The 20,454-nt window shown below is 31.7% G+C and overlaps 1 protein-coding gene across 1 annotated transcript; it reads right to left on the reverse strand.

The window, feature by feature from the left end:
* Nucleotides 1-6,025: 6,025 nt before the first annotated feature.
* On the reverse strand, nt 6,026-9,920 carry LOC120085655 (catalase isozyme 1). The gene is made up of 8 exons (XM_039041778.1): nt 9,766-9,920; nt 9,253-9,349; nt 8,170-8,447; nt 7,007-7,783; nt 6,769-6,858; nt 6,585-6,652; nt 6,391-6,484; nt 6,026-6,283 (listed from the first exon to the last, which is right to left on the reverse strand). Exons 1-8 carry the CDS (start codon nt 9,778-9,780, stop codon nt 6,224-6,226), a joined length of 1,479 nt encoding a protein of 492 aa, XP_038897706.1. The 5' UTR covers nt 9,781-9,920; the 3' UTR covers nt 6,026-6,223.
* Between the last annotated feature and the right edge of the window lie 10,534 nt (nt 9,921-20,454).

A 20,454-nucleotide genomic window follows, 5' to 3' on the forward strand; every position in this document is an offset into this window, starting at 1 on the left:
GTGTTCAATTCCAAATGAAATTTGGAATGATCATTCCGCTGCTCATGGAAATCCTCATGTCTAATTTCCTCCACTCTCAATATTACATGACATTTATTATAAATCATATTTATATTAAATTCAATTATATGAATATCATCCATATAACTAATTTTTGAATCATATTCAAATATTTTCTCTAAAAATAAATTTTATTTTATAATGTATCAAATACATTATATTGATTATATCACATTTAATTAATTTAATTAATTATATTCTATATAATTAATTCTCTCAATTAATTTGAACAATTCAAATTAATTCTTTATAATCCCTATTGAGCTACAGAGTGGACTTATGGACATGTAGATTGAAGCTCCAATGGTACTTGGATGATTAATTAAACTCTTTAATTAAATTACCCAACATCCATTAACTATCGGTCACTCCACTAAAGACCGACAACTGCACTCTTTGCACTACAGATATATTTCTATATCCAATGGATATAACCAGTCAACAGTGCGATGATCCTTCACAAATTGTTCATAAATATAACTGGGTCAAAATTACCGTTTTCCCCTATAGTTACATCTAACTCTTTAAGTACCACTGATCCCTCTAATGAATAATAAATCATAATCCAACCGTGACCAAATCCCTCTCGGACAAGGAAAGGGCGTGGTACTACATTATTTAAGCCTTGAAATCGATCCTTAAAGGAGAAATTTATCTACTTATCTTGACGTAGGGGAAGGAGTGGATTCCTTCTTGTGTAGTTATGTTCCCAACTCCCCAATCAGACAAATCCCCAAAATGGTAGGTTTGTTTAGTCGGCGATCTGGCCACTCTCACCCAAAAACATCCTGAGAGCACTAGAGCAAATGAAGACAGGGCCACATCGTAGGGACAAACAGAGATATTGTTTCTTCCATTGGGACCATGACCATCTGACTGAAGATTGCATGCAGTTAAAAGACGAGAATAAAGCTCTAATTCGCAAGGGATATTTAGAGGAGTTTGTCAGGAGCTTGCATGATTCTCGAACGAAGAAGACGTTATCAGCAGACGATCTAAGGCCAACGAGAGGTAGCTCTAAAGATGGTGGGCAAAGACCATCTGTTAGAGAAGTAAAGGTAAATTGGGTAATCCTTGGAGGTCCTACAGGGGGAGACTCCAACGGAAAGGTAATGGCTCGGGAAGCAAATCAAGAACTAAAAGGTTTCCAAGTACATTCACTTCAAGTAAAAAAGATAAGGAAAAGACAAGACGAAAAGGCAATTCAGTATATAGCAGGGAAAGTATACACGAGGAAGCCCAAACAAACTAAGGGATTATAAAAAATAGAGGAGAAAGTAACATAACAAGAATTTAAAAAAAAAAAAAGAAAAAAAACAGTCATCTAAGAGGACAAGCACACATCGTCAAACATCAACGCCAACATCAACATATGGAGAATGGAAAGCATAAGGGTTATTTTGTAGAGTCTCGAAATCTTGGGTCAAATAGTCAAAACTCATATCAGAATGATGGAACAAGCTTCTCTTTTTGCTAAACTTCACAGCATCTTCCATACAAGCATTTTGCATTTTAGTATAGGCTCAGTCTCAATTAATTTCTACTCAAGGAAAATGGAGTCAGAAAGTAGGGATTCGTCTTTATCAAGTTTGGTTTGGAGGACCGTGATGCTAGCCTTGGAAGGTTGAAGCTCCGATTAAGTATCAGAAAGAAGACGATTGAGGCGGGCAATATTAGATTGGGCTTAGGTCAATTCCTCTCGTCGAACTCGAGATTCTATTAAGTAATTGATATGGTTAGCCAAGAAGTTGATGTTGCAATACAAAAAAAGGCCTGAGAAAAGGAAGACAAGAAGGGTCAATCAAAGTTAACAAGCTACATGGTTGACCTTGTACGAATAAGTGTCGAAGTCGACCGAAGTACTGGAAAAAAAAGATGTGTGGACACCACAGACTCACATTGTGAAAATCATTCAAAGTCCTCGTAATCGCCTGGATCAGATCATCATATCCAAATAGGGGAGAAGGGCACCTAGATCCAACTCCCTGCCAAAGAGAAAAGCTTTGTGCTATTAGTTTCATTTCACCACCCACCACAGAGAAGTTGCAAGGAAAACAAAAGTAAGTATTCAACGAGAAAGAATCCTTTCGTGGAAAAGGAGTTTCAATGTGGAAATGGGGAGACCGATGATTCATTGGAGGAACAGGGCGAAGGGGAGATGGGAAAAATGTTGTCTAGTAAGTTCATTGTCGGTGAATTACTCACTCTGAGGCCTCCTAGAAGAGTCACCTTTCTCTTTTCCCATTCGGCTCAGCTTATGGCGAATTTTGGTCACCGAAGCAGTGCAAGAAGGCATCTCTACAAATCAAAGGAGTGAGTTAAAAATAAATAAATAAATAAAAATAAACCCAGACCGAGGTTGAGGCTAGGGACTTAAGGTGAAGGAATCGTGGGGAGAGGCAAGGCCAAACAACACCAGGTTGCGTTGCTGGACTAAAAAAGTACTAAAATGTTGAGTTTCAAGGAGATTGCAAACGGTATCCAAAAAAGAAGATACGCCCAAAAATCCATAATAGTTGCATAGAACTACACGTGGCAAAGGAAAAAAGTTAAAACAAAAACATATATCGAGTAAAGTGTGCCTATAAAGAGGAGAAAGGAAGAACGTATGACTAACTATATTCCTTAAACCCCATAGGAACTGCATAGTGGGAACCTTCGGAGCCAAGGGAGAACCAGTTCTTGCTAACCTAAAACCAGTTGTTTTTTCAATTTTTTACAAAAAATGGACCATTTACAAAATCCCTTCCCTAGAACTCAAGTAATAAAGGTATTCACTATACTTCAAATTGTGACTGAGGTTGTGGAAGGACATAAAAGTTATGGCAGATAAAGAAGAGTCATTGTCATATTGGACCCACAAGATATAACAACCAAGTAAATGATTCCAACCATTCGGGACAATTTGGGTAGGGGAAAGTTAGATCAAAGCCAGAAAACTTTGAAGGAATAATCATAGAGGAAGACGGACACCAAAAGAACATAGCCAAGTAAAATGCTACCATGTTAGGAGGAGGATTAGCGATGCAATCATTAGGATCAGGGACAGTCACATGGACATCGTCAAGAATATGATGATCAAGCCTTAGTTTTTCAAGTTAAGGAATGGTGACAACTGAAGGAAAGTTAATAGGATAAACTTCATCCCCCATTTCAAATATCTTAGCATAGGATTCTGCTTCTTGATAAGAGATATCAGATAGGTTGTCATTGGAATAATATACATCATCATTAAAGAGGTTGAAATTCGTACTACTGCTACTCGCCATAAAGCAAGGTTACTCTAATAAATGGTAGCAAATAAATAAGAATAAGGCAGAGAAGAGAAGAGACCACCCTTTAGAGAATGAAGAAAGATTTTGAGGGATGAAAAAAGAAAGCTTGGTCTCAGACAAAAAAGGAACCAGGAGTGGGAGGTGCATGGTTCACTTCTGAAAGTAAAAGTAAAAATAGAGTAAGATGGAAGAAAGAAATGCATGGCTCGACCTTAGCTAGAAAGAGGAGCATTATTCATTTTTCATGCATACTATTCACCACCACCTTGAAGGGAAAGTTGAGATATTGATTGAAGAAAGAAGATGTGATTGCAGAAAATCTACTTGGTGTCGAGGCCTAGGCCATTATTGATTTACAATTTGAGCAATGAACATCTCTCCAATTTTTCATCCTACTCAATGGGTAGCGAATATGGTGGAATCTATTGATCTACAATTTGAACAGACTCTTGATCATTTGGTCCGTCCTCCCTTTATCATTGAGGAGTCCCCTCATTGGTCTGCCCCTCCTCAAGACTCGTATAAGGTGAACTTTGATGCAACTTTTCTAGATGGTGAAGTGGACTTATCAATTTCGTTGTTTGCGATTCGGATGGTGATATTATGCTTGTTTTAAAAGGTAATCATTAATCTTTAAAATTTATTCATGTATATGCCAATCTTTAAAATTGATTCATGTATATGCCAATCTTTAAAATTGATTCATGTATATGCCATGGAACAACTTTAGCATCAATACAATGACGAAACCTGACCAGGCTTATATATGAATTAGTGACATGAATAGTTTACACAATCATACTAATGTGGGATGGGTTTGAAAAAATGTGGTTGAAAAGTGATTACCTAGTAGTTATTACTACTAGTTACATTTGTTGTCCTCTTTTAAAAGTAATGTATTTCATTTACAACTCTACAACTATATCAATTTTCGTCTCTTATTTTAATAGTAAAATTGTTCAGACAAACTAAATATATATTGTAACGAAAGTTTAAGTTATTTTAAGTTTAAAATCTTTATAATTCAAGCTTAAATTACAATTTAATCTTCATAACATAAAAGATGTATGTAATCGTCGATTTGAACATAACTCAGTAAATAATACATCAATTATCGTCACAAAAGTCAATAGTTTGATCTCATAACTTTGAACTAAAAAAAATGTTATAGAAATCAAATCTTTTCATATCTTTGTCCTTTCAAAAAAAAATGTGTAAGTTATGTTTTTTTCCTAAGAATCGAATGTCTTTTGAAAATTTATTCAAACTTTAATACTATTAGCTACTTTTAACTTTTAGTATATTTCAATACATTTAAATGTGGTACAATGATGTTTGAGTTAAAATTTAAGATTTATCATTATAGATCACAAATAAGTAAAATAAAGCTCAAAGCACATAAATTAAAATTATAATTGGACTAAAAAATGGAAAAATACAATATTCTATGCAAGGCTTTGATTTCTTGAACTACAAAATTGACTTTTGAAAGAAGGAGAAGTTTCTTTATTTAGAAATGGAGCAGATCAGTTGGTCCCCATCAATAAGTGATCAGAACTAGAAGTCAATTTTGCAAGCCCCCACTGACCAACATAGCCATAAATATAAGCACAATAATTGCCTACTAGATCTTTGTTGCATGACATATCAAATCAAAGAATAAAGTTTTCTTTTCTTTCAGAATTATAACCTATTGTTTTTTTTTTTTAATTTGCATGTCTAGCCAACTTAGCAACGTGACAGCTTACCCCATACCATCCCCTACATTGGGTATGTAAATAAACTATATATTATACAATATGAACGTAGCTTAGTTTGTTAAGGAACACTATCTTCGAATTGTAAAATAGATAATTCCCAAATTTTTAAGAACTCGTTTTTACATGTTGAACTATTAAAAAAATGTATATTTGAATGACTTCAAAAAACAAAAACAAAAAAATTAGTTAAAAGTACAGGTTTGGTTCTGTACTTTTAGGTTTGTTATACTTTTAAAACTTTCTAATAAATCTATAAAACTTTTAATTACTTTTGATTAGTAACTCTTATAAGTCCTTAAATTTTTTATTTTATGGTATGTCCTTTCACATTTATTCAAATTCATACACCTATTAGAGGTTAAAATTAAAATTTTAATGTCATATTATTCACAAAATTCAATTTAATATCTCACTTATTCTTAAATTTTATATACGTATTAGAAAACATTAGTCTGAAAGTCCAAATAAATTAATAGTTTATGAACATGATAAAATGCACTTTTTTTCTTTTCCTTTTCTTTTCCCTTCTACCTTTTCCATCAATCAATTAGAACTTTCAAACCTCCACCAAAATTAACATTTTTATTTCAATTATGTTTAATTTTCAAGTATATGATTCATGAAAATGCTCACAAACAAACAAAACAAAAACAAATAAATAAATAAATACCAACAAACTTATAAGATTAATTAGAGTAAATATAACCAAATCTTTCAATGATAGAGATAATAAATTATGATACTCTATCGCTAGATTCATAATAAATTATGAATCTAAATTTAAATCTGTTAATACTTTAAAACTACTTGCTATATTTGCAATTGTCCTTAAATAAGCTAGTAAATAAACTCTTGAACCTTGATTCTCAAATCCAGGCGGGCAGAACATAAATGAAAGAAACGCAACCATTTTGATCATAGCAGTTAATATGTGAGTGAAACGCACAAACAATAGCTTTATTAGATTGACACATTTAAGTTGAACAGTCACATAAGAGATGCAAATATCAAAACATGGAATAAAACGGCATGGATGAACATCTGATTGATCATCTCAAATGGCTTCCCCCTTTTCCGTATAATTTACCAACTCTGTCACCAGAAACAAGAACGACACGTGAACACTCCTCAAATGCTTGGCCTCACGTTGAGATGAGATGCAAGCTTCTGACCAAGAGACCTGTCCGCCTGTTCCATAATACCATCAAAACCCACCATTAAATCTCACTAACAATTCTCCATACAACTTGACATTATAAATAAACGTCTTCCCTCCCGTCAATGAAAATACGCACCTGAGACCAGTAAGAAACCCAGATGCTGCGGATCTCATGGGTGACACGGGTGTCGGACAAAGCATCTACCCATCTGCGGATGAATCGTTCTTGCCTGCGATACAAACGAACAAAACCCACCAACCAAGTTTAATGAAAATACAACACCAATGTATACATTTTCCAATAACAGTCGATGATTAAACAAAAGTTACCTGTCTGATGTCCAAGATCTGTATCTCTCTCCAGGCTCCTTAAAGTTGTTCTCCTTGTTGATTACACACTGGCGTAAATAAAGATATGGAGAGGAATCTCAAAAGGTTAGCATAATCGTTAACCAAACAACAGCAAAAGGAGTTGGTGTTAAAGCATTAAAAAGGTACAATATTGATCACTGACCCTCTCACGCTTTCCAGTGCAGACAGCAGGTGGGTGAGGATACCTCTCAGCATGGCGAGCAGGATCAAACCTTGAAGGGAAGTAATTAACCTGAGGCAATGCAAAATCGAAGACAAGATCGGATCAATCAAATTACCAAGCAGTTGGTTTGCTTCAAGTGCTACGCCATCAGCATACAACTAAATGCACAACGTCACCAGCTTTTAGATATAAGACGTGAAAAAGAAGCACGCAATACCTCCTCATCTCGGTGCATAAAGTTCATGAAACCCTCGTGGTGATTGTTGTGGTGACCACACTTAGGTGCATTAGCAGGGAGTTGCAGATAGTTTGGTCCAAGACGGTGCCTCTGAGTATCAGCATAGGAGAAGATCCTGGTCTGAAGCAATTTGTCATCTGAATAGTAGACTCCAGGAACTATAATGGCAGGACAAAAGGCCAGCTGTTCATTCTCTGCAAAGAAGTTGTCGATGTTCTTATTCAAAACCATGCGACCAACTGGCTGCAAGGGCAAGATATCCTCTGGCCAGGTCTTGGTTACATCTAGAGGGTCAAAGTCATATCTATCTTCATGATCAGGGTCAATGGTCTGAATGAAAAGCTTCCACTCAGGGTAGTTGCCAGCTGCAATTGAATCATAGAGGTCCTGAGTAGCATGGCTATGATTACTTCCTCCAACACGAATAGCATCCTCCTCCAGCAAGGACTTGACTCCACAGGTAGGCCTCCAGTGAAATTTCACATAGTGTGCTTTCCCTGCCTTGTTAATTAGAGTATAGGTGTTAACACCTGAACCGTCCATGTGCCTGTAATCTTGTGGGATGCCAATATCATCAAATAGAAATGTAAACATGTTCAGACTTTCAGGATGGTGAGAAAAGAAGTCAAGGATCCTCCAATTCTCCTGAATGTGGGACTTGGGATTCGGTTTAAGAGCATGTACCATGTCTGGAAATTTCATACCATCACGGATGAAAAATACAGGGAAGTTGTTGCCCACAAGATCAAAATTTCCCTGAGAGTAAAAGAAAAAAAGGACGATTGAAATTTGCATTACCATGAGGTCACATAAACAAATCATAATGATGAAAGCATGTATTTACATTTAAGCAAAAGGAAAGATGCAAATTCTGTTCCAGCACAAATATAAACTACTATGTACTTCCGGCTGATACAATGTGATAGTATATTATCTGATCTACTGATAAACATATTAGCGTGCAACCTATAAAAGTAATACAATAGGCATAGACCAAGTTAAAAAAGTTCAAAACACAGGCAGATTAATATTATCACAACCTTTGCATTCTTATGCTTCTCTCTATTAGGATAGGAATGCCAGAATTGTTGTAGTTATAAGTTGTGTGCAACCAATAAAGCATAAAGTAGTAAAACTCTCACCTCCCTGGTGTAAAACTTCACAGCAAAACCTCGGGGATCTCTCAGCGTTTCAGGGCTGCCACGCTCATGGATAACAGTGGAGAAACGTACAATAACTGGAGTCTGAACTCCAGGGGCTCGGAGGAAATCGGCACAAGTAAGATTGGCAATATCATGAGTCACCTCAAAGAACCCTTTGGCACTAGCTCCTCTAGCATGGACAACACGCTCTGGAATCCGCTCTCTATCAAAGTTAGCAAGTTTCTCCACTAGATGATAATCCTCTAGGAGAATCGGACCTGCCAAATAAAACATATTTGAGTATTTTCATCAATAGTCTGTCCTTCAAATACAATGGACCAACCACAACACTTTTGGTATTCTCATCTATAGCAATCTGGAACAAGATTTCAAACATTTTTGCCAGACAATTTATAGAATTAAGATATGCAGAAGATGTTCGTCGAGCAAGGACAATCAAATTGTCCAAATGAGAATGATAAAAACCACAACTCTTACGGGGGCTCTTTCTGACTATATTTGATTTGTACTTCACATTCAACAACTACCAGAAAATACTCCTCTAATAACAAAATAGACTATTATCTTTTAGCAACTTGTCTTAGTTGCCATTAGAAACGCATTACATGATTAATAAGTGGCAAAACTAGTTCACTCATCTGACCAAGTTCACTACAACTTGAATAACTTCTATAGCAAATAAGACCGACAAATCTTCATGGCCTTCTCAACTTAAAGGTAGAAGTTGTAAATAAATCTAGAGCTAAAGTCCACGAATCTCCAAAAATGAAAACAGGCTTCTCTTTTAATAACTGGGTATTGGAGACCCCACCACCGCTAATTCTCCGTAGGCTTGGCCGCGAGAAGCAGGGGATAGGCTTGACAAGAAATTTTGAGGGTATCTCCAAACATCTCAAAGCCATTACTACTAAATTGTAAGCCCAGATTCACAGTATTTCTATTTTAACTAATATCAAAACCACTATTCAACGAAAAGAAATAGTAAACGCGCAATATTAACATAGTCTTGTTAATGTTTTAACAACTACGTCAAGAACCGTAATATCAGAAACTAATTCTTACCCCTGGGTCCAACAGTCAACGAGGAGTTGTTGTTCCACACTGGAGCACCAGAATTCGTAGTCCAGAAGGGGGTGTTGTAACCACTTGAAGGTCGGTGCTGCACCGTTCGAACAGATTAAAAAAACTTTAGCCAAAATATACACAACAAATAAATTAGCTCAACATCATTCTAACTTCACAAACACCCTCCATAGAATCACGCCCTTCGTTTGTCGTTGAATAGACATATCCGAAAACTAAAATAAACTTAAAAGAAAAACAAAATTCTCAAACGTTCCATGCAGCCCTATCCGATAAACGCAAAGAATTTCAAAACCACCCCCCACAGAAACAAAAACAGAGAAAAACAACATAGCGATGAAAATATAAAATAAATATATATATTGCGGGAATCTCGATACTATCAAGTACCAAGAACGCAGCGTTGAAGAAAGGAAGTCAAACCCCCCATTGATGAGAAGGAAAACACTTGAAAATCGAAGGCAAAAAATTAGGGCGAGAAGATGGGAATACCCTGTAAGGATCCATTGGAGGAGGAGGACCGAGAGAATCGAAGACGACCTGGAGAATCTGGAATGAACAAAACGATCAACGAAGAGAAAAGATAGAAGAAGGATTATTTAAAAGCGAGCATCCGTGGCCTCCGCTTTAGTAATGCCGTCCCCATCTCTTCTCACTTTTCTATTTTTTATTTTTTATTTTTTATTATTTTTAAATTTCATCATCATTTTATTCTTTGCCACACGTCCCAATAACCCTGATCTTCTTCCCCTATCTCCTCAACTTCTCGCGATTTTCGTTCTCCTCTCGCGATAAAATGGGTTGCTTTTCTCTCTTTTTTTTTTAACAAAAATGCACTTGTTCATATAACCAACTAACTCCAACAACTCGGATTACTCAATCCAAAAATATAAAGATTCGATTAGGTTAGTTTAATTCTTGGATTAGATTAGTTAAATTTTTTTATTTTTGTTGAATTAGATTGGATAGTGATTACTTTGTATTGATTAATTTATAACATTCTAATATTTTTCTTTTAAGATTGTTATAATAATTGTCTTTGTTTAAAGTTTGTAAAGAATATCATAAATATTTGGTACTTACCATTTGAATTTTATAAGATTTTAGTTATTAATTTATATAAATTTATATATTTTAAATTTTTTAAAAAAATTATAATCCGACAACCTAATCTAACTCAACCCGAAATTTAAGGATTGAGTTCAATTAGAGATTTTATTTGAGTTATTTGAGTTGTCAATCCAATCCATTCGAATTTTTTGGTTGGTCTAAAAAATAACCCCAACCCAACTCCGTCCAACCCATATACATCCTAAATGCATCTACTTTTCTTTCTTTTTTTCTTTTTCTTTTTCTTTTTTTTTTTTTATCTCGTCCTAACTTTACTCCAACAAAATGTTTGTTAAATATTGAGTTTTTTAAAGAATATTAAATATTGAGGTTAATATCGTAACATTGGAATAATATGAATATTATTTGTTTTTTTTCCAGTGCAATTTGTTATTTAATCTTTTATGTAACTTATTAAATTTTGGTACACTATTCTAGTCTTTTCAAGAAATTATCTTCAATTTTTATATTATTTTATATAAAATAACAATTTGAAATTGTTCGTGAGAAAATATATAAATCTTTTAGTATATATATCTTATCTCATATATTAATGATTTTTTCATATATCAATCTTTTTTTCCTTTTTTTTTCCAAAGAAAAGATATGTGTCACTCTTGTTTTTAAAGATCTTTTTGAAGTAGATATATATTATATATCTATATATATCTTCTTACATGAAATAATATAATATATATCTTATCTTCATATAAAGTATTTCAATATGGGCCGGGAAAATTGTAGGTTTACATCGCATGGTAGTAAAATTATTTTTAATGTTTGTCTATTATAATTATTAAAAAGATATTGATGTTTAATTTATTTTGATTTAATGCCTTTCAATATTTCTTCTAAAAAAAACTTTCAAATATTTATTTTAAATCATTATTTTAAAAAAATGTTATTTTAGTTCTTATCTTTACTTTTATGTATTAAACCCACATAAATTTGAAGTGGGTAGTAAATAAACAAATATTATAAGTCAATAAAATAGGTCAAATATTATAATTATCATTATATTTTAAAATTCAAGTACTCGAATCAAATCAACTTAAAATTTAACAATTAAGATATAAAATAATACAAAATCTGTGACAATTTTGGATCAAAATATAAATTTTATTGTCATTGTTCTAAAAATTATTACATGTTTTGTTTTGTTTTATCCGTCCTTTTTAATTCAAGTTCTACGTTTCTTTTCATATTTATGGATAATAATATTGAACAAATGATCACTATAATTATTATTGATGTCTTATTATTGAATTATGTTTAAATTAGCGTTAACTATACCACCTATTATTGAGAAATATTAAGTTCGGCCTCTAATTCATATAGCCTAATAATTTCATTAAATTAATTTTTTGTATGGATTCATTAAAGTGTGTGGATAAGATTATCCACTAGTAAACACAAAAAATGGTGGCGTAAGGATTTCACTAACATCTTTATTTAATTAGATATTGTCTCTTATTATTTGGCCAATATCAAATTATAGAAAATGACAACGATGCACATATTATTTAAACCAATTAGTTGAACACAGTCGAATAAAAAATCATAACATTGCCAACAAATAAACAAATTCATTTACCATTTTTATTATTGTATTTTAGAAAAGACAACACATTTACTTTAGTTGTATTGATTTTACAATAAATTCTTTATTAATTAAAAGTTAATAAAAGTTTCATGATTGATGTGTATTATCTCTATTAAAATTAGAAGTTCAAGCCTTAATACACTTATTTAGTTTGCTTGAAAAAGAAAAGTAACAAACAAAAAAAAAAACGAAAAGTCAATTTATGAGGTTGAACCTTCTCGTCCTAATTAAATTATAATGCTGATAATTTAAATAATAAAATTATTTAAAATTTTATATCATATAATCATAATTAAACTTAAGAAAATTATTTTAAATGACAAAATTACTTAAAATATTTACAAATAATAGCAAAATATCACAATTTAAAAATCACAATAGACTATTATCTATACTATCATGACACAAATAGTAGTCTATAGATCGTGAAATTTTGTTATATTTACAAATATTTTGTTTATTTTCCTATATTTGAAAACAACCCTTAAATCTAACATTCGTGAAAAAAAGACATAAGTTAAATTTAAAGTTAAATTATTCCATATGTACTTGAATTTTGAAGTCATATTCAACTATACCTTTGTAGTTTAAAATTTTTTACTTCTATCATGGACCTTCAATTTTTTTGTACAATATGAATAAGAAATTTAAACAACAAACTTTTTTTTGTTACTTAAATATCTGAATGTTAGTGATTACCTAATTGCTATTAATACTTGTTATATTTGTTGTCATTATTTAGAAAGCCATGTCTGGTGTTGCTTTTTTTACAATTCAACAACTTTATCATTTTTCATTACTTGTTTTGATAGTTTAAAAGCATTTTTCAATTTAATTTAAAGGTCATGTGTAGATGTAGTTGTAAATATTTTTAAATTACTAGAGTAATTGGAATTATCCTCATGAATGAAATTTGAAATCCAAATAGTACATATATTTAAAAATAAAAAAAATCTTTATGTTTTCACTCTATTTAGGTTTTGGATATGTGATTTTAAGATGTTATTTACACTTAAAAGGATCTTAAAAAAATAGTATTTTAGGTAAAAACATCAATTACTTTTTGTTAAATTAAAATAAGTATAATAAATACATTATAACCTATATGAACCTATATACAACTTTCTTTCATGATTTTCTTTGTTTTTAAATTTTTATTTTCATATTGCTAACCAAACACACTTTTAGATTCAATTGTTATCTAAAATAATAAGAAAATCAAATCTATGCTACACCCATAGAGAACTAGATGGTATGGATATTTTTAGAAATATATATTCAATTTAGAGTCATACAATAATTTTTCTTTGGACAATGAAAGAGATATTTTTAAGACATTGATTAGTTTGCATTTAATCTCGTGCATCAATCTTTTAAAAATGAATTAAAAAAATGCACTAATTTTTATGCATTTTCTCTCATCACTAACGTAAACAAATTTAAAAAAAAGTTTACCACGTCAACATAAATGTTTTTCGGAAAAATAATAAAAATAATTTTAAAAAATTGTTATATGGTAAAATTTGATTGTTGCATAAAAATAGGTGTTCGAATAGCACCTGAGGTTTTTTTTTTTTTTTTTTTAATTGGAAAAAGGGATTTAGACAATTACCTTTTAACAATAAGCAGAAATAAGATAAATAAATGATCGATCTCAGAGTGCGCAATTTCTCACGGGCGAAACTGGTGATATTTTGGGCTGTGATACAAATTTTCACTTTCGGGCATGGGACCCGCGGGTAATGTTAGTAGTGTACGTGAAATAAAAGAAAAATGTTTTTATTTTCGGAGAAATAAAGAGTTCGAGTTGGAGATAATATTGGAAGATAAATTAAAGGAGGTCATAGAAGAGCGGTTCCTTATCCCCAATTTTGGTCATTTTGCGTAAATAACATCACAGCCACGCATGCAGAGGAGTGACATGGTCCACTAATATTTCGCCACGTTGCTCGAAGAAGGCCTTGAACCGTGTGCTGTGTGTGAACATGGCGAGATGCTAAAATAGGGATAAGGTGGTTTATGGGCCTTGGCCCGAGCTTAGCCACAATAGATGGGCCCACGACATAGCTTCTTTGTCATTTTCTTTTTTCTTTGTCTTTTTTTTTTTTTTTAATTTTCAAAATTTAAAAAGAGTTTTTGAAGGAATTTGCTTTTACTTCCTCCAAACCACACATTTTAATTGGGTGACTTAGATTCAGCTGTCCCCTCTCCTTTATTTCCATCTAAATTAGGCTTTTTTTTTTTTTGTTGACTTAATTTCTTTAAAAAATATATATATTTTTAATTCTAATATTCTCAATATTCCTTTTGACATTATTAAGCAATTATGATTTGTGGGGTACGCTTCCTTGCATTTTATTTATTTATTTTTCGATTTATTAGAAACCAACGCTTTTGTACGGACATAAAATATTTGTGGCCGTTGTTTTAGGGACGGAAGGGAGTCTAAAAGAAAAGTTCAATTTAAAGGAAATTTCATCAAATGAAAATGCAAATTAGAGCATATATATATTATGTACGTGAACTTAGTTTCTATTTAGTTTATAAAATTTTAAAATAAAGTATTTGTTTCCAAAGAACACTCTATCCCCTCGATTTTATTTTATTTTATTTTTTATAATTTGATATACATAATAATAATAATAACACCAATACAAAATGTATATTTTGTAGTGAAATTAAGGAGCACGACGAGAACATGAATATGGAGAAGATGTAATATAATAATATATTTATATAATAATAATAAATAAATACAATATACAATAACTAAAATTATAAATTTGGATAATATGAAAATTAATGGAATTTTGAAATGGATTTCTCACCGATGTGCATTCTATTGAGATCCACCAAATGCTACTATTTATAGACAAAGTGGCAAGTAGGATGTGAACTTATATGGATACCAAACATGAATTATTACACGGCACATGGACAATATGAAAAATGACACATAGCTTTTAGGACACTAATCATTGGGCATATATGTTTATGATATTTATAATACTTCCCCTTAAATGCTCATATATATATATATGAAATATGTCTCGTTAAAACCTTAATAGGAAAAACCCAATGGAAAAAAACTACAGTGAAGGAGGAAAAATAATACATGTTTCATATAATACATACTCCTAAAAGAATATAATATATTTACTCCCCTTCATGAAAACATCACTTAAAATCTCTGAGTCGTCGCATTCCAATGTTGTGCACCAATTTTTCAAAAATTGCGGTTGGCAATGCCTTCGTAAATAAGTCCGCAAGTTTATCCTTCCAACAAATTTGTTGTACAATGATGTCGTCATTTTCTTCAAGATCATGAGTAAAAAAGTTCCGATAAAATATGCTTTGTTCTATCTCCTTTAATATATCCTCCTTTCGATTTGGTCTATGCAAGCCGTGTTATCTTCGTATAATATTATTGGAATATTTTTGTTAGAAGACAAGTCACACGTTTCACGAATATGCTGAGTCATTGACCTTAGCCATACACATTTCCGACTAGCATTGTGAATTGCAAGATTTTCAGTATGATTTGAGGAAGTAGCCGTTATGGTCTGTTTCACTGATCACCATGATATAACAGTTCCTCACATGTGAACAAATAACCTGTTTGAGATATAGCTTTATGTGGATAGATAAATATCTAGAATCTGCATAACCAACTAGATTAAAATTTGATTTGAATAAAACAAACACATATCGATTGTTCCTCGGAGATAACAGAATATATGCTTAATTCCGTTTCAATGTCTTTTTGTAGGAGAAAAACTATATCTAGCTAATAAATTTATTAAAAATGCAATATCTGGTCTTCTATTATTAGCAAGATACAAAAGTGCACCAATTGCACTAAAATATGGTACTTTAGGACCAAGAAGTTCTTCATTATCTTCTCAAGGTCAAAATATATCTTTCTTTATATCCAATGAACGAACTTCCTTTGGAATATTTAATGGATGTGTTTTGTCCATATAAAATATTTTGAAAAATGTTCCTGTAATGAAGATTTTTTTTTCCGAGATCGTTCATCTCAAATTCTTTATTAATATATTCTATTGCCTTTGAAAGCTCTTCAAAAATTCCAATTATATTCAAGTCATCAACATATACCGTTATAATAGCAAATCTTGATTGTGATTTATTTATAAAAACACATGGATATATTGGATTATTTTGATATCCTTCTTTCAATAAATATCCACTCAGACGATTCCCACATCCGTCCTGATTGTTTCAATCCATATAATGATCTCTGTAACTTTATTGAATACCATTTCCATGAATTTGATGTATATGTTTCAAGTACCTTAAATCATTATGGGATTTCAGATAAATATCATTATCAAGAGATCCATATGAATATGCTATGACTACATCAATTATCAAGAGATCCATATCATTATCTAGACTTTTATACATAGTCAAGTCAATTAAATATCTTAGTGTAATTGCATCTACCATTGGAGAATATGTTTCCTCATAATCAATATCAGGTATTTGTGAAAAAACCTTAGGCAACTAATCTTGCTTTGTATCTTGTGACCTTATTATTTTCATTTCTTTTTCTCATAGATACCCATTTGTATCCCACAAATACCTGGTCCAAAAACCTGTCGTTTTAAAAGCGAATTTAATTCTGCCTCGATTGCTTCTTCTCACTGAAGCAAATTTTTCCCATGTCAACATTTTTCAACAGATTTTGGTTTAGGATCCTCATTTTTAGATATAATATCAAGAGCAACATTATATGCAAAACTGTTGTCAATAACTATATTAGTTCGATTTCATTTTTTTTCCTGTCATGACATAGTTTATTGAAATATCATTATTATCTTTAAGTATTTCACTTTCCTCACTAGTCATATCGAGAATTTCTTCATGGGTATTTACATCATCAACCCAAGTCTTTTTTACTATTGATTATTTTTCATTTCGAGGATTTTTATGTTTGGAACCCATTGGTCTACCATGCTTCTTATGTGTTCCAGACTCATTAGCGACAACTTATTGTGTTGGGATATTGATTTTTTATGGAACATTGTAGCTGGTATATATGACTTAGTTACTTTATGTGCATCTATAAATGCATCTGGTAATTGATTTGCTATATTTTGTAAATGAATTATTTTCTGAAATTCAAGTTCACATTGATCTATACAGGGATCTAAATGAGACAATAACGATGCGTTCCACGTAGTTTCTTTTTCCAATTTTTTAATTCCTTCCCCTAATGTTGAAAAATTCATCTCATTAAAATGACCAATCAGCAAAGCGTGCAGTAAATACATTACCCGTCAAGGGTTCAAGATATTTAATAATTGATGGGGAATCATATCTAATATATATTTCTAACCTCCTTTTTGGACCCATCTTACATTGTGGTGGAGCAATTGAAACATATATTGTAAACCCAAAAATTCTCGGATGGAAAACATTTGGCTCATGACCAGAAGCTAATTGTAAAGGCGAGTATTTATGATAAGCTACTGGCCTAATACGTACAAGTGACGCTGCATGCAAAATAACATGTCCTGATACAGATGAATGAAACTTAGCTCTCATAAGTAATGATCTTGCAATTAATTGCCAATGTTTTATAAATGATTATACTAAACCATTTTGTGTATGAACATGTGCTACAGAATGTTCAACATTTATCCCAATTCACATACAATAATTATCAAAAGCTTGAGATGTAAATTCACCAGCATTATCGAGACGAATGGTCTTAATTGTATAATCAGAAAATTGTACTATTAACTTAATTATTTGAGCAAGTAATCTTGCAAATGCAAGATTTTGACTTGACAATGAGCACATGTGTGACCATTTACTGAATGCATCTATTAATACCATAAAATATCTAAATGGACTACTTTGTGGGTTAAGAGGTCCACATATATCACCAATGAATTCGTTCTAAAAATGCAGGTGATTCAGTCCTCACTCTAGCTAGTGATGTCTAATTATTAATTTTCCTTGAGAGCAAGCATCACATGATAATTTATTAGATTGAAGAATCTTTTGGTTCTTCAATGGGTGTCCATTTGAATTCTCAATAATTCTCCTCATCAGTATAGATCCTGGATGACCCAATCGGTCATGCCAAACTGTAAATATGTTTGGATTCATGAACTTCAGGTCCATTGTTGCACATGTTTCAATTAATCGTATATAAGTATAATACAATCCAGAAGATAAAGCAGACAATTTTTCTAATATACGATTTTCATTTGAGACAGTAGAGATAATATATAGATATTCCACATTATTCTTACTATCAGTCTCAATATGATAACCATTGCAACGTATGTATTTAAAACTTAGAAGATTTCTCTTTGATTGACTAGAAAATAATACATTGTCAATTGTAAATTTTGTTCCTTTGGGCAAAATAATATTTTCTTTTCTAAAACATTCGATCAAGTTTGCACAACTTGATATTGTATTTACTTTTTCTTTCAACATTGTCAATTTGGAAAAATATCTTTTATTTGTAAGTATTGTGTGTATAGTTCCACTGTCTGCCAGACATAGATCTTTTTTGCTCATTCTTTAATACCCAACATATGAAAATAATCCATTTTTCTTCATTAAAAGAAAATAATTACAATAAAAAAACAACACTTTAAATATGCAAAAGTTACTAAAAAAAATGAAGATAAATAAAAGAAAACAACAACATTAAGTCTAGATATTCTCAAAATCAAAAAAAACACTTGATGTTCCATCAACTGCACCAATCTTCTCTTCAAGAGATTCAAAGAAGTCCGCCACATCCAAATTTGTCATATGTGATAGGTCAAATATATCATTATCCTGGTATGCAAAATTTGTTTCCATATTTTTCCATTTTTCCTTCAGAGAGATTCGATTGAGGTCAACTAAGTGTTTTGACGTACGATAGGTACGTGACCAATGCTCAGTCATTCTGCATCGGAAGCATTTATTTTCAACACTTTTTGAACTCTTATCTTATGGAGCTTTTCTTTTATGATCATTATTTTGTGTAGTTCTTTTGAAATTTGAATGATTAAAACAACCACCACGAAAATAATTATTATTTCTTCTTCTGTCATGACAATGACCTCGACCATGATTATTATTAAAATTCACAGCATTCACTTCAGGGAATGGTGTCGTTTCGGTTGGTTGAGATTCAGGATTTTTCATCAATAACTCATTATTTTGTTCGGCCACGAGAAGACATGAAATTAATTCAGAATATTGTTTAAAACCTTTCTCTCGATATTGCTGCTACAGGAGCATATTTGAGACATGAAATGTAGAAAATATCTTCTCTAACATACAACATCAGTAATTTTTTCTCCGCATAACAATTTTGAAATGATTTTAAATAATGCAGAATTGTAATTACTTACTGATTTAAAATCTTGTAGCCTCAAATGTATCCACTCATAACAGGCTTTAGAAAGAATAAATGTCTTTTGATGATCATACATTTCTTTCAAAATTTTTCACAAGATACAAGGATCTTTTATTATAAGATATTCCATTTTTAATCCCTCATGGAGATGACAACGAAGAAAAATGATAGTTTTTGCTTTGTCCTGGTTGAATGTCATATTTCACTCTTTAATTGTTTCTCTCAAGTTCATAGCATTCATGTGAATTTTGGCATTGAGCACCCATGACAAATAATTATTGTCATTAATATCAAGGGTTGCGAATTCTAATTTTGTAAGGTTTGTCATGACAATACTATCACAAAATATTGTATTTATATTAGAAATTTAATATGTAGTAAATATGCAAAATAACATTTAGTTTATTAATTATAATAAATAGGAAAAAAACCGACATGCCTTCAACGATGGGAACAACAGGAGCTCGTATTGATAATGTATTGTGAAATTGAAGAGCACGACGGGAACACGAATATGAAGAAAATATAATATAATAATATACTTATATAATAATAACTAAAATAACTAAAATTATAAATTGGATAATATGAAAATTAATGGAATTTTGAAGTAAATTTCTCACTAATGTGCATTTTTATTGAGATCCACTAAAATGTCACTATTTATAGGCAAAGTGACAAGTAGGATGTGGACTTACATGGACACCAAACATGAATTATTACAAGACACATAGAGAATATAAAAAATGACACATAACTTTTAGGACACTAATCATTGGACATCTATTTTTATGATATTTATAATATATTTAAGTTTTTTTTTGGCTAAAATGTGTGTGTTACTTTTCCCTTCAATTACCTGAAAGAAAGTACAGATAATAAGTATAATATATAATATATATCATTTAATTACAAAACTTTTATATTTTTAAGTGCTTCTTATTTTATATATCAAAACTAGGTTGCAACGGGCCCCCCGTCCTTGGCTCCGTAGAGGAAATGCCCCTCAAAATGGGGACGGGCGTCAGATCCCCGTTGGGGAAACGGAGGTCCCTGTAGGGCTCCATCGTGG

Source organism: Benincasa hispida, chromosome 9, assembly GCF_009727055.1.
Source record: "Benincasa hispida cultivar B227 chromosome 9, ASM972705v1, whole genome shotgun sequence".
Classification (NCBI taxonomy): Eukaryota; Viridiplantae; Streptophyta; class Magnoliopsida; order Cucurbitales; family Cucurbitaceae; genus Benincasa; species Benincasa hispida.

Bases quoted from the DNA above. Each gene is read 5' to 3' on its own strand.
- LOC120085655 (XM_039041778.1), bottom strand. The intron at 7,784-8,169 runs GTGAGAGTTTTA...TTTTACTCTCAG, and splicing joins TGAAGTTTTACACCAGGGAG to GGAAATTTTGATCTTGTGGG. The intron at 6,653-6,768 runs GTCAGTGATCAA...TATTTACGCCAG, and splicing joins GCACTGGAAAGCGTGAGAGG to TGTGTAATCAACAAGGAGAA.